The sequence below is a fragment of the Lampetra fluviatilis genome, chromosome 68, assembly GCF_964198595.1.
Source record: "Lampetra fluviatilis chromosome 68, kcLamFluv1.1, whole genome shotgun sequence".
NCBI classification, from domain to species: domain Eukaryota; kingdom Metazoa; phylum Chordata; class Hyperoartia; order Petromyzontiformes; family Petromyzontidae; genus Lampetra; species Lampetra fluviatilis.
The window spans coordinates 1776932-1791301 of NC_136342.1; the positions used below are offsets into that span (position 1 = coordinate 1776932).

Below are 14370 nucleotides of genomic sequence, written 5' to 3' on the forward strand. Positions count from 1 at the left end.
GGGTGGGGGCAGGGTGGGGGCAGGGTGGGGGCAGGGTGGGGGAGCAGGGTTGGAGCAGGGTGGGGAGCAGGGTGGGGGCAGGGTGGGGAGCAGGGTGGGGGCAGGGTGGGGGCAGGGTGGGGGAGCAGGGTTGGGAGCAGGGTGGGGAGCAGGGTGGGGCAGGGTGGGGAGCAGGGTGGGGGCAGGGTGGGGGCAGGGTGGGGGCAGGGTGGGAGCAGGGTGGGGGCAGGGTGGGGGCAGGGTGGGGCAGGGTGGGGGAGCAGGGTTGGGAGCAGGGTGGGGAGCAGGGTGGGGGCAGGGGTGGGGCAGGGTGGGGGCAGGGTGGGGGAGCAGGGTTGGAGCAGGGTGGGAGCAGGGTGGGAGCAGGGTGGGGAGCAGGGTGGGGGCAGGGTGGGGGCAGGGTGGGGAGCAGGGTTGGGAGCAGGGTGGGGAGCAGGATGGGGGCAGGGTGGGGGCAGGGTGGGGGCAGGGTGGGGGAGCAGGGTTGGGAGCAGGGTGGGAGCAGGGTGGGAGCAGGGTGGGGAGCAGGGTGGGGGCAGGGTGGGGGCAGGGTGGGGGAGCAGGGTTGGGAGCAGGGTGGGGAGCAGGGTGGGGCAGGGTGGGGCAGGGTGGGGCAGGGTGGGGGCAGGGTGGGGCAGGGTGGGGGCAGGGTGGGGGCAGGGTGGGGGCAGGGTGGGGGCAGGGTGGGGGAGCAGGGTTGGGAGCAGGGTGGGGAGCAGGGTGGGGGCAGGGTGGGGGCAGGGTGGGGAGCAGGGTTGGGAGCAGGGTGGGGAGCAGGGTGGGGGCAGGGTGGGGGCAGGGGTGGGGGCAGGGGTGGGGGCAGGGTGGGGGAGCAGGGTTGGGAGCAGGGTGGGGGGACAGGGTGGTAGCAAGCAGGGAGCAAGGGGTCACGTGGGAGCAACGTGGGAGGGGCAAGGTTACAGGTGGGGTCAGGTGGGGTCAAGTGGGGTCAGGTGGGAGCTCAGTGGGAGCAGGGTCCACCCACCACTGCCCCCCCTCCCCCCTCCCCGCCCACCTCAATCCCAGGCCTACGTTGCCAGCAGCAGCAGCAAGGAAGGGGCTACAGCCGCCCCCCACCACCACCAGCCACCCACCACCGCCACCACCGCCACCACCGCCACCACCGCCACCACCGCCACCACCGCCACCACCCCACCGCCGCCACCGCCACCCACGCCGGCCACGGTGGAGGATGAGTTGATGGCGGCACGGATCGCGGAGACGCGGGCACTGGCGGAGCTGAGCCAGACGCGGTACCGGCTCACCGAGCTGGAGACGCAGGTGGGGGGGGGAGGGGGTGACCCCCGGGGTGACTCGCACACTCACTCACCCACTCGCTCACCCGCCCGCTCAGTCAGTCGCCCGCTCACTCCATCCACTCACCCACCCACTCACTCACCCACTCACTCACCCACTCACTCACCCACTCACTCACTCACTCACCCACTCACTCAGTCAGTCGCCCGCTCACCCACCCACTCAATCACTCACTCGCTCAACCACTCACCCAACCACCCACTCTCTCACCCACCCACCCACCCAATCACACAACCACTCACTCACCCACTAGCTCATTCACTCACCCACTCAATCACGCACTCAACCCACTCACTCACCCACTCACCCACTCACCCACTCACTCACCCACTCACTCACCCACTCACCCACTCACTCACTCACCCACTCACTCACCCCACTCACTCACCCACTCACTCACTCACCCAACCACCCACTCTCTCACCCACCCACCCAATCACACAGCCACTCACTCACCCACTAGCTCATTCACTCACCCACTCACTCACCCACTCACCCACCCACTCACCCACTCACTCACCCACTCACTCACCCACTCACTCACTCACTCACCCACTCACTCACCCACTCACCCACCCACTCACCCACTCACTCACCCACTCACCCACCCACTCACCCACTCACTCACCCACTCACTCACCCACTCACTCACTCACCCACTCACTCACCCACTCACCCACTCACTCACCACCACTCACTCACTCACCCACATCACCCACTCACCCACTCACTCACCCACCCGCTCAGTCGGTCGCCCCGCTCACCCACTCGCTCACCCACTCACTCGCTCAATCACTCAACCCGCTCGCCCCCCACTCGCCCGCCCGCCTGTCCCCACCAGAGTCACGTGACGTCCGGTGAGCTGCGCCGGATGGAGAGGGACCTGGCGTCGTGCCGCGACACGGAGCGGCGTCTGCAGGAGGAGGGCTCCACGTTGCGGTCGCAGCTCAACCGCACCCAGCGGCGCCTCACCGACCACCAGCATCAGGTGCTCACCGTAGCCGCTCACCGTAGCCGCTCACCGTAGCCGCTCACCGTAGCCGCTCACCGTAGCCGCTCACCGTAGCCGCTCACCGTAGCCGCTCACCGTAGCCGCTCACCGTAGCCGCTCACCGTAGCCGCTCACTGGTGCTCACCGCCGGTGCTCACCGCCACGGCGCGGTCCTGTGCTACGGCTGTCACCGGGAACACGCAAACATGGCGCTGGTCGGGGAACGCAATTATTGATCCGGCAAATCAATCCGGCAAATCGCCCGGCAAATCAATCCGGCAAAATTAATCGGGCAGTGAATCCGGCGATCCATCCGGCGATTCATTCGGCAATCCGTCTGGTCATTCATCGAGCAATCCATCTGGCAATTCATCTGGTAATTCATCTGGTGATGCACTTGGTGATTCATCTGCTGATTGATCTGGTAATCCATCTGGTAATCCATCTGGTAATCCATCTGGTAATCCATCTGGTAATCCATCTGGAAATTCATCTGGAAATCCATCTGGTAATTCATCTGGTGATTGATCTGGTCATTCATCTGGTCATTCATCTGGTGATTCATCTGGTAATTCATCTACTAATTAATCTCGTAATTCATCTCGTAATCCATCTGGTAATTTATCTGGTAATTTATCCGGTAATCCATCTGGCAATTCATCTAGTAATTCATCTGGTAATCCACCTGCTGATTCATCTGGTATTCCATCTGGTGATTCATCTGGTAATCCATCTGGTGATTCATCTGGTATTCCATCTGCTGATTCATCTGGTATTCCATCTGGTGATTCATCTGGTGATTTATCCGGTAATCCATCCGGCAATTAATTCATATGGCAATCCATCCGGCCATTCATCTGGTAATTCATCTGGTAATCCATCTGGTAATTCATCCAGAGAATCATGCATCTGGAAGTGAATCTGTTAATCCAACTGCCAATCCCCCCCTCCCATTCTCCCCCCTCGCCGCCGCGCCCCCCCCCTCCCGTTCCCCCGTTCCCCCCCCCTCTCGTCCCCCCCCCCTCCCGTTCCCACCCCCCCATCTCGTTTCCCCCCCCCCCCCGCTGCCTCGGCCCCCCCTCCCGTTCCCCCGTTCCCCCCCCCTCCCGTTCCCCCCCCTCCCGTTCCCCCTCCCCGTCCCCCCCCTCCCGTTCCCCCCCCCCTCCCGTTCCCCCGTTCCCCCCCCCTCCCGTCCCCCCCCCTCCCGTTCCCCCCTCCCGTTCCCCCCCCCTCCCGTTCCCCCCTCCCGTTCCCCCCCCCTCCCGTTCCCCCCCCTCCCGTCCCTTCCCTCCCGTCCCCCCCCCCTCCCGTTCCCCCGTTCCCCCCCCCCTCCCGTCCCCCCCCCTCCCGTTCCCCCCTCCCGTTCCCCCCCCCTCCCGTTCCCCCCTCCCGTTCCCCCCCCCTCCCGTTCCCCCCCCTCCCGTCCCCCCCCTCCCGTCCCCCCCCCTCCCGTTCCCCCCTCCCGTCCCCCCCCCTCCCGTTCCCCCCTCCCGTTCCCCCCCCTCCCGTCCCCCCCCTCCCGTCCCCCCCCCTCCCGTTCCCCCCTCACCGTCCCCCCCCCTCCCGTTCCCCCCTCCCGTTCCCCCCCCCTCCCGTTCCCCCCCTCCCGTCCCCCCCCCCCCTCCCATTCCCACCCCCCTCTCGTCCCCCCCCTCCCCTTCCCCCCCCCCTCCCCCTCTCGTTCCCCCGTCCGTCCTCCTCCCGCCCCCCCGTTCACCCCCCCTCCCCTTCCCCCCCCTCTCCTTCCCCCCCCTCTCCTTCCCCCCCTCTCCTTCCCCCCCTCTCCTTCCCCCCCCTCCCCCTCCTCCCCCTCCCCTCCCCCTCCCCGCCCCCCCCCCAGGGCCAGGAGCGCGCTATGGCTGCGCGCTTCCGTGGGGTGGAGGATGTGGCATCCACGCTGCTGCTCAAGCAGAGGGTCTGTCAACTCGAGATGCAGGTGCAGTGGTGGTTGGTGGTTGGTGGTGGTGGTGGTGCTGGTGGTGGTGGTGGGGGTGGTGGTGGTGGTGCTGGTGGTGGTGCTGGTGGTGCTGGTGGTGGTGGTGGTGCTGGTGGTGCTGGTGGTGGTGGTGGTGGAGGTGGTTGTAGTGGTTGTGGTGGTGGTGGTGGTGGTGGTGGTGGTGGAGGTGGTGCTGGTGGTGGTGGTGGTGCTGGTGGTGGAGGTGCTGGTGGTTGGTGGTGGTGGTGGTGGTGGAGGTGGTTGTAGTGGTTGTGGTGGTGGTGGTGGAGGTGGTGGTGGTGGTGGTGGTGGAGGTGGTGATGGTGGTGGTGGTGGGGGTGGTGGTGGTGGTGCTGGTGGTGGTGCTGGTGGTGGTGGTTGTGATGGTTGTGGTTGATGTCGTTGTGGTGGTGCTTGTGATGGTGGTGGTTGATGTTGTGATGGTGGTGGTTGATGTTGTGGTGGTGGTTATAGTTGTGGTGGTGGTTGTGGTTGATGTTGTGGTGGTGGTTATGGTTGTGATGGTGGTGGTTGATGTTGTGGTGGTGGTTATGGTTGTGATTGTGGTGGTGGTTGTAGCGGTGGTGGTTGTGGTGGCTGTGATTGTGGTCATTGTGGTGGTGGTGGTGGTGGTTGATGTTGTGGTGGTGGTGGTTGTGGTGGTGGTTATAGTTGTGATGGTGGTGGTGGTTGATGTTGTGGTGGTGGTGGTGGTTGATGTGGTTGTGGTTGTGGCAGGAGGAGGAGGAGCGTTTGCACGGGGAGCTGCGTGGTCGTGCCGACTCGTCGCGCGTCGGCAAACTCACCGCTACCGTCAAGCGGCTACGTGCCGAGGTCAGCAACCACCACAACCACCACAACCACAATCACAACTACAACCACCACCACCACAATCACCACCACCACAATCACAACTACAACCACCACCACCACAATCACCACCACCACAATCACAACTACAACCACCACCACCACCACAATCACCACCACCACAATCACAACTACAACCACCACCACAATCACCACCACCACAATCACAACTACAACCACCACCACCACAATCACCACCACCACAACCACCACCACCACAACCACCACCACCACAATCACAACTACAACCACCACCACAACCACCACAATCACCACCACCACCACAATCACAACTACAACCACCACCACAACCACCACAATCACCACCACCACAATCACAACTACAACCACCACCACAACCACCACAATCACCACCACAACCACAATCACAACTACAACCACCACCACCACCACCACAATCACCAGTATTACCACCATCATCAGAACCATCACCACCACCATCATCATCAGAACCATCACCACCACCACCATCACCACCATCATCACCACCACCACAACCACCACAATCACCACCACAACCACAATCACAACTACAACCACCACCACAATCACAACTACAACCACCACCACAACCACCACAATCACCACCACAACCACAATCACAACTACAACCACCACCACAACCACCACAATCACCACCACCACAATCACAACTACAACCACCACCACCACCACAATCACCACCACCACCACAATCACAACTACAACCACCACCACCACCACAATCACAATCACCACCACCACAATCACAACTACAACCACCACCACAACCACCACAATCACCACCACAACCACAATCACAACTACAACCACCACCACAACCACCACAATCACCACCACAACCGCAATCACAACTACAACCACCACAATCACCACCACAACCACAATCACAACTACAACCACCACCACAACCACCACAATCACCACCACCACAATCACAACTACAACCACCACCACCACCACAATCACCACCACCACAATCACAACTACAACCACCACCACAATCACCACAACCACCACCACAATCACCACAACCACCACCACAATCACCACCACCACAATCACAACTACAACCACCACCACAATCACCACAACCACCACCACAATCACCACAACCACCACCACAATCACCACAACCACCACCACAATCACCACCACCACAATCACAACTACAACCACCACCACCACAACCACCACAATCACCACCACCACAATCACAACTACAACCACCACCACCACCACAATCACCACAATCACCACCACCACAATCACCACCACCACAATCACAACTACAACCACCACCACCACAACCACCACAATCACCACCACCACAATCACAACTACAACCACCACCACAATCACCACCACAACCACAATCACAACTACAACCACCAACACAACCACCACAATCACCACCACCACAATCACAACTACAACCACCACCACAACCACCACAATCACCACCACCACAATCACAACTACAACCACCACCACAACCACCACAATCACCACCACAACCACAATCACAACTACAACCACCACCACCACAATCACAACTACAACCACCACCACCACCACAATCACCACAACCACCACCACAATCACCACAACCACCACCACAATCACCACAACCACCACCACAATCACCACCACCACAATCACAACTACAACCACCACCACCACAACCACCACAATCACCACCACAATCACAACTACAACAACCACCACCACCACAATCACCACAACCACCACCACAATCACCACAACCACCACCACAATCACCACAACCACCACCACCACAATCACAACTACAACCACCACCACAACCACCACAATCACCACCACCACAATCACAACTACAACCACCACCACCACAATCACCACAACCACCACCACAATCACCACCACCACAATCACAACTACAACCACCACCACCACAACCACCACAATCACCACCACCACAATCACAACTACAACCACCACCACAATCACCACAACCACCACCACAATCACCACAACCACCACCACAATCACCACAACCACCACCACAATCACCACAACCACCACCACAATCACCACAATCTCCACCACCATCACAACCTCCACAGCAACCTCCAGAGCAACCACTACAACCACCACAACCACCACAACCACAACCACCACAATCACAACTACAACCACCACCACAACCACCACAATCACCACAATCACAACCACAATCACAACCACATCAACAACCACCACATCAACATCCACTACCACCACTACAAACACCACAACATCAACATCCACTACCACTACATCAACAACCACCACATCAACAACCACAACCTCCACAACCTCCACAACCACCACCACTACCACCACAACAACCACCACATCAACAACCAAAACCACCACATCAACAACCACCACCACAACAACAACCACAACAACCACCACAACAACCACATCGACAACAACAACAACCACCACCACCACAACCTCCACAGCAACCACTACAACCACAACAACAACCACCACCACCACAACCACCACCACAAGAACCACCACATCAACAACCACCAACACCACCACCACCACAACCTCCACAACCACCACTACAACCACAACAACAACCACCACAACAACCACATCGGCAGCAACAACAACCACAACCACCACCACCACCACCCTCTCGGCAGGTAAGGAGGCTGAGAGCGACATCCCGGGGTGACTCGGGACCCGCCGGGGTCGACAACAGCACGATGGAACAAGAAGGAGCAGCAGCAGCAGCAGCAGCAGCGTCCACCATCTCATCATCATCCTCCACCACCTCCACCTCCTCCTCGTCGTCATCCCTGAATGACGATGAGGGCAGCAGCCCATTGTCCACCCCTCCAGCCCCTCCACAGTCGACCAGTCCAACCGACACCCCCTCCTCCGCCGTCGCGAGTGGTACATTCCGTGTTGGGTAGAGCGCCACGTGATGGGTTTGGAGCGTACCACTTGGATCGGAGGGAGGGGGGCGGGGGTGTTTTGCGTGTGTGTCTGTGTGCCGCTACACTGACCCCCTCCCCGTGCCACACCCCTCCTCCGCCATCGCGAGTGGTACATTCCGTGTTGGGTAGAACGTCACGTGATGGGTTTGGAGCGTACCACTTGGATCGGAGGGAGGGCGGCGGGGGTGTTTTTGCGCGTGTGTGTGTTTCTGTGCCTGTTTGTCAGGGGGCTAAACGGGCGCGGCACGGGCTAGAGACGAAATGGAGTGATGTGGTACAGGAGGACGTGGAGCTGAGTGGACTTGCCGATGACTGGTACCAGCGGTGTCAAGATCGGCCTCAGTGGAGGAGGCTCGTGAAGGACGCTACTGGGCAGTTGGAGGCAGTCGCCCTCCAACAACAACGGAGGGCGGAGGAGCGACGCTCACAACAACGAGCGGAGCGCCGGGTGGCTAAAGCACAGCAAGTTGGCACAGTAGGGGGCACAGGTGGTGCATCAGCCAGTCATCTCGCTCATCTCGGTCAGTCGACCCGTGGCACCTGCTGGGTCTGCCCCGTGACCTCCTGCCAGCGGGCGTTCGACACTTCACGTGGTAGCCTCAAGGTGCACTTGGCCTGGCACAAGCGTCGTGGTGACGTCACCGCCACTTAGTGGCGAATGGCGGTTGTTGTTGTTGTTGTTGTTGTTGTCAGTGTTATACATTCCACACCAGTGGCGTGTTGTGGCAATACAGCACGAGATGTATCGTACGTATTGGAGCATACCACTTGAATACAGGGGGGGTAGTAGTTTCAGTGGCACATTCTACAGCAGTGCCATATTTGGGGGTAATACGGCCTTAGATGGGGGTCATCCATTTAGTACGTACGCATGGAGGGGGGAGGAGGGTGGGGGATTAACCCAAATGCGTTCGTAATTGGCCTTCAAATGACTTAGATCACCATTGGAACCTCATTTGGCAGTAAAAAATATGTTAATTGGTTTTTGTACCCTTCTATCTGGCAACAAAACTGACACCTTTTTTTTTTACAAGGAGTCATGTTTGCATAGACCACAATACCTGCAGTCATAATGCAAACAAAAAACATAACTCTGATAATGTATGTGCACCGTCCTTGAAGTTGATTGGTCCACACCCGAGACAGCTTTCCTTAGAGCCTAGTCTCACATGGTGTTGGACCAGATGACGCCAAAAGGCGCACAACTCAAAGACAATGCACCATCAGAGTATGAGAGCTCGGGGTAAAGCATTTACACCATTGGAACCTCATTTGCTAATAAAAAATATGATAATAGTTTTTGTACCCTTCTATCTGGCAACAAAACTGGCACCTTTTTTACAAGGAGTCATGTTTGCATAGACCACAATACCTGCAGTCATAATGCAAACAAAAACACAACTCTGATAATGTATGCACTGTCCTTGAAGTTGATTGGTCCACACCCGAGACAGCTTTCTTTAGAGCCTAGTCTCACATGGTGTTGGACCAGATGACGCCAAAAGGGTGTGGACCAATCAACTTCAAGGACAGTGCATACATTATCAAAGTTCTTGGTTCTTTCGGTAAAGTCACGTAGAAGGGAAGTATTAAAATAATAAAAATAAGAATTATTTCATTTTATTATGTTTTATTTTTATTATTTTATTACTTCCCTTCTACGTGACTTTACCGAAAGAACCAAGAAGATGAATCCCTGCAGTCACGAAAGCTTTAAATCAAAAATGATCAAAGTTGTGTGGTTTTTTTGCATTCTGACTGCAGGTATTGTGGTCTATGCAAACATGACTCCTGGTAAAAAAAAGGTGTCAGTTTTGTTGCCAGATAGAAGGGTACAAAAACTATTATCATGACTTAGATCGTCTGGTGATGGACCATCTGTTTGCTTAAACGCGTTAATGTTATTAATCCTTGATCGTTTCTGCGTGGATTAAATATCGACCGTTCTATAGGATCCGTGTGGGGGGTCAAGTTTTGATAGATTCTTTTGCCGACCTACTAAATGGATGACCCCATACCAGTACGTATTGGAGCATACCACTTGAATACGGGAGTGGAGGGGTGTTTGTTTGAGTGGTACATTCCATAGCAGTGGTACATTGGTAACAGTCCGATACACCGTTCGTGTTGGAGCATACCACTTGAATACGGGAGGGAGGGGTGTTTGTTTGAGTGGTACATTCCATAACAGTGGTACATTGGTAACAGTCCGATACACGTACGTGTTGGAGCATACCACTTGAATACGGGAGGGAGGGGTGTTGGAGTGGTACATTCCATAACAGTGGCCATCTCTTCGCAGAGAGATTGGACTGTACCATTTGCATTGGAGGGGTGTCCTTGAGTGGATCTTCACTACAGCAGTGGGGCGCATTGGCCAATCGGCGTTGACATGGGCCACTTATTTTGGACCGTACCATTTGCATTGGAGGGGTGTCTTTGAGTGGAACTTTCCTTACAGCGTTGGGGCACATTGGCCAATCGACGTTGACATGGGCCACTCATTTTGGACCGTACCATTTAATTGGAGGGGTGTCCTTGAGTGGATCTTCACTACCTCATTGGGCAATCGACGTTGTCATGGGCCATTAATTTTGGACTGTACCATTTGCATTGGAGGGGTGTCCTTGAGTGGATCTTCACTACAGCATTGGCCAATCGGCGTTGACATGGTCCACTCATTTTGGACCGTACCATTTGCATTGGAGGGGTGTCCTTGAGTGGATCTTCACTACCTCATTGGGCAATCGACGTTGTCATGGGCCATTAATTTTGGACTGTACCATTTGCATTGGAGGGGTGTCCTTGAGTGGATCTTCACTACAGCATTGGCCAATCGGCGTTGACATGGTCCACTCATTTTGGACCGTACCATTTGCATTGGAGGGGTGTCCTTGAGTGGATCTTCACTACCTCATTGGGCAATCGACGTTGTCATGGGCCATTAATTTTGGACTGTACCATTTGCATTGGAGGGGTGTCCTTGAGTGGATCTTCACTACAGCATTGGCCAATCGGCGTTGACATGGTCCACTCATTTTGGACCGTACCACTTGAAACGGGATGGCGTGGAGAGAGGGGGGTGGGGGTGTTCTCATCGTCTTAATTAAGGATGATTTAATGAGTGCAGTATTTTTCCTCTCTCTCTCGTTAATTAAATCGGGGGAGAGAGTAGAGCTGGTAATCAATTAGAATTATCGTCGTTGCTGTAACGCTTACGTAAGTGTTAATTATGTTTAAGGCTTTTGTGATATTTACACAATTGTTTTCATTGGCCGAGCGCGTGTGCGTTTGCTGGGGGGGGGGGGCGTGGCTAAAGCGTGTGACCACGCCCCCACCCCCACCACCCAATGGCGTGGCTCCGCCCACAGCTGATGTGGTCACGTGACGGCGAGTTTTAAGAAAGGTTGCTCTACAATCCGAGTTGCATTCTCTGCCGTGTTTCCTCCACCCCTCTCACCCGCACCGCGCTTATCTTAAGCTGATGATATCATTGTGTTCGTGATAATGATATCATTGTATTCGCGATAATTTTATTATTATATTCATGATGATTATGTAATTATATTCACAATAATGATATCATTGTGTTCGTGATAATGATATCTTTATAATCACGATAATGATATCATATTCGTCATAACGATACCATTATATTCATGATAATTATATCATATTCATAATGATATCTTTATATTCATGATAATTATATCATTATATTCTTGATAATTATATCATTATATTCGCGATAATTTGTATTATTATATTCATGATAATTATGTCATTCACAATAATGATATCTTTATATTCGCGATAATATCATATTCACGATAATGATATCATTATATTCACGCTAATTATATCATTATATCCGTGATGATATCTTAATATTCGTGATAATTATATCATTATATTCACAATAATGATATCATTATATTCGTGATAATGATATCATTATATCCGTGATGATATCATTATATTCACGCTAATTATATCATCATATTCACGCTGATTATATCTTTATATTCGTGATAATTATATCATTATATTCACAATAATGATATCATTGTATTCGTGATAATGATATCATTATATCCGTGATGATATCATTATATTCACGCTAATTATATCATCATATTCACGCTGATTATATCATTATATCCGTGATAATGGTATCTTTATATTCCTGCTGATTTCATTATTAATTCTCTTAGCCAGCACGCGACACGAGGAACAACCCCGCAGAATTCGCCGGGCTTGCAGACAAAACAAACAAACACAAAACGTCGAAAAGAATTTCAGATGATTAAAGTTGTTGTTGTTGTTGTTATTTATGCATCGTTTGCACAGACGGGGGAGCGGTGGCGCAGCGGTTAGCGTCCACATCTCCTAGCCCTCCCCTAGGTCGACTCAGCCTCGAATGAGTTACATCGCCTCCGGAGGGAGAGACAAAGGCGGACGGGCGTGGCGTGGTAGCCGCCGCTGCTGCTACTCGCCTACTAACAGCACTTGCCCCGATGTTGGAGGCTACGCGGGGGACCTTTGCCTTTACCAGGGGAGGGCGCGGAAAACGTCACGGGCAAGGCCCAGCCCTGGGTGGGGGAGTTACACTATACACTACACTATACACTACACTATACACTACACTACACACTACACTATACACTATACACTACACTACACACTACACTATACACTACACTATACACTACACTACACACTACACTATACACTACACTATACACTACACTATACACTACACACTACACACTATACACTACACTATACACTACACTATACACTACACGCGGCTATCGAACACACAAACTCGCTTGTGTTTAACTTCACACACCGCTTGGTGAAGGCGACCTCGCTTGAGTTGACGTGGAGCTCCGTTTTGTTTTCCGCGAGCGGGCGTGCTGGCCCCAGTCGCGTAAATAGTGGAAGTGTTGTTGTTGTGGTTGTGTGTTGTAGAGCCCGTCACCACCCGACACGGCCGGTTCGGTGAAGGTTCGTGTGTGTGTCACGTTAAACAGTGTGTAGTGTGTAGTGTAGTGTATAGTGTAGTGTAGTGTGTAGTGTAGTGTATAGTGTAGTGTGTAGTGTATAGTGTAGTGTAGTGTGTAGTGTAGTGTATAGTGTAGTGTGTAGTGTATAGTGTAGTGTGTAGTGTAGTGTAATGTATAGTGTAGTGTAATGTATAGTACACCACTAGTGTATAGTGTAGTGTGTAGTGTAGTGTGTAGTGTATAGTGTGGTGTGTAGTGTAGTGTAATGTATAGTGTAGTGTAATGTATAGTACACCACTAGTGTATAGTGTAGTGTGTAGTGTACTAGTGTAGTGTGTAGTGTATTGTAATGTATAGTACACCACTAGAGTGTAGTGTATAGTGTAGTGTAGTGTATAGTGTGGTGTACTAGTACAGCACTAGTGTGTAGTGTAGTGTAGTGTGTAGTGTATAGTGTGTAGTGTATAGTGTAGAGTATAGTGTAGTGTATAGTGTAGTGTATAGTGTAGTGTATAGTGTAGAGTATAGTGTAGTGTATAGTGTAGTGTGTAGTGTAGTGTATAGTGTAGTGTGCAGTGTAGAGTATAGTGTAGTGTATAGTGTAGTGTGTAGTGTATAGTGTAGTGTGCAGTGTATAGTGTAGTGTATAGTGTAGTGTATAGTGTACTATACTAGTACAGCAACTAACCGCTTGTGTGTTGGAGAGCCAAGGCACAACATCTACAATCTGAGCACCGTCACGTTTCGCCAGTAATTGCAACCGGCTTCATCAGGCGGCAGCCTCCGTGGTTCAGCGGACAAAGTCGATCGCCCCAACGATGTGGCCATTTGTCGTCATCGTCGTCATCGTCGTCATCGTCACCACGTGGAGACTGCTAGCAGTCGACACGCCTCGAACACGATGACCGTGGCCATGATGGTGGTGACGATGATGGTGGTGGCGATGATGGTGGCAATGATGGTGGTGGTGGCGATGATGACGACGGTGGTGACGATGATGGTGGTGATGGTGACGATGATGGTGGTGGTGACGATGACGATGATGGTGACGGTGACGATGATGGTGGTGATGATGATGACGATGATGGTGGTGGCGATGGTGGTGGTGACGATGATGGTGACGGTGGTGACGATGATGGTGGTGATGGTGACAATGATGGTGGTGACGATGACGATGATGGTGACGGTGACGATGATGGTGGTGATGATGATGATGACGATGATGGTGGTGGCGATGATGGTGGT

At 53.8% G+C, this 14370-nt stretch overlaps 1 protein-coding gene across 1 annotated transcript in view; it reads left to right on the forward strand.

The window, feature by feature from the left end:
• Positions 1 to 9208, forward strand: part of LOC144952525 (ecotropic viral integration site 5 protein homolog) — a 50716-nt gene extending 41508 nt beyond the window's left edge. The window contains exons 13-17 of the mRNA XM_078882973.1: positions 1153 to 1281; positions 2159 to 2305; positions 4149 to 4244; positions 4983 to 5078; positions 7820 to 9208. Coding sequence (XP_078739099.1) covers positions 1153 to 1281; positions 2159 to 2305; positions 4149 to 4244; positions 4983 to 5078; positions 7820 to 8092 — 741 coding nt within the window. The 3' untranslated portion in view covers positions 8093 to 9208. The remainder of the gene's footprint in view (positions 1 to 1152; positions 1282 to 2158; positions 2306 to 4148; positions 4245 to 4982; positions 5079 to 7819) is intronic.
• The last annotated feature ends 5162 nt before the right edge of the window (positions 9209 to 14370 follow it).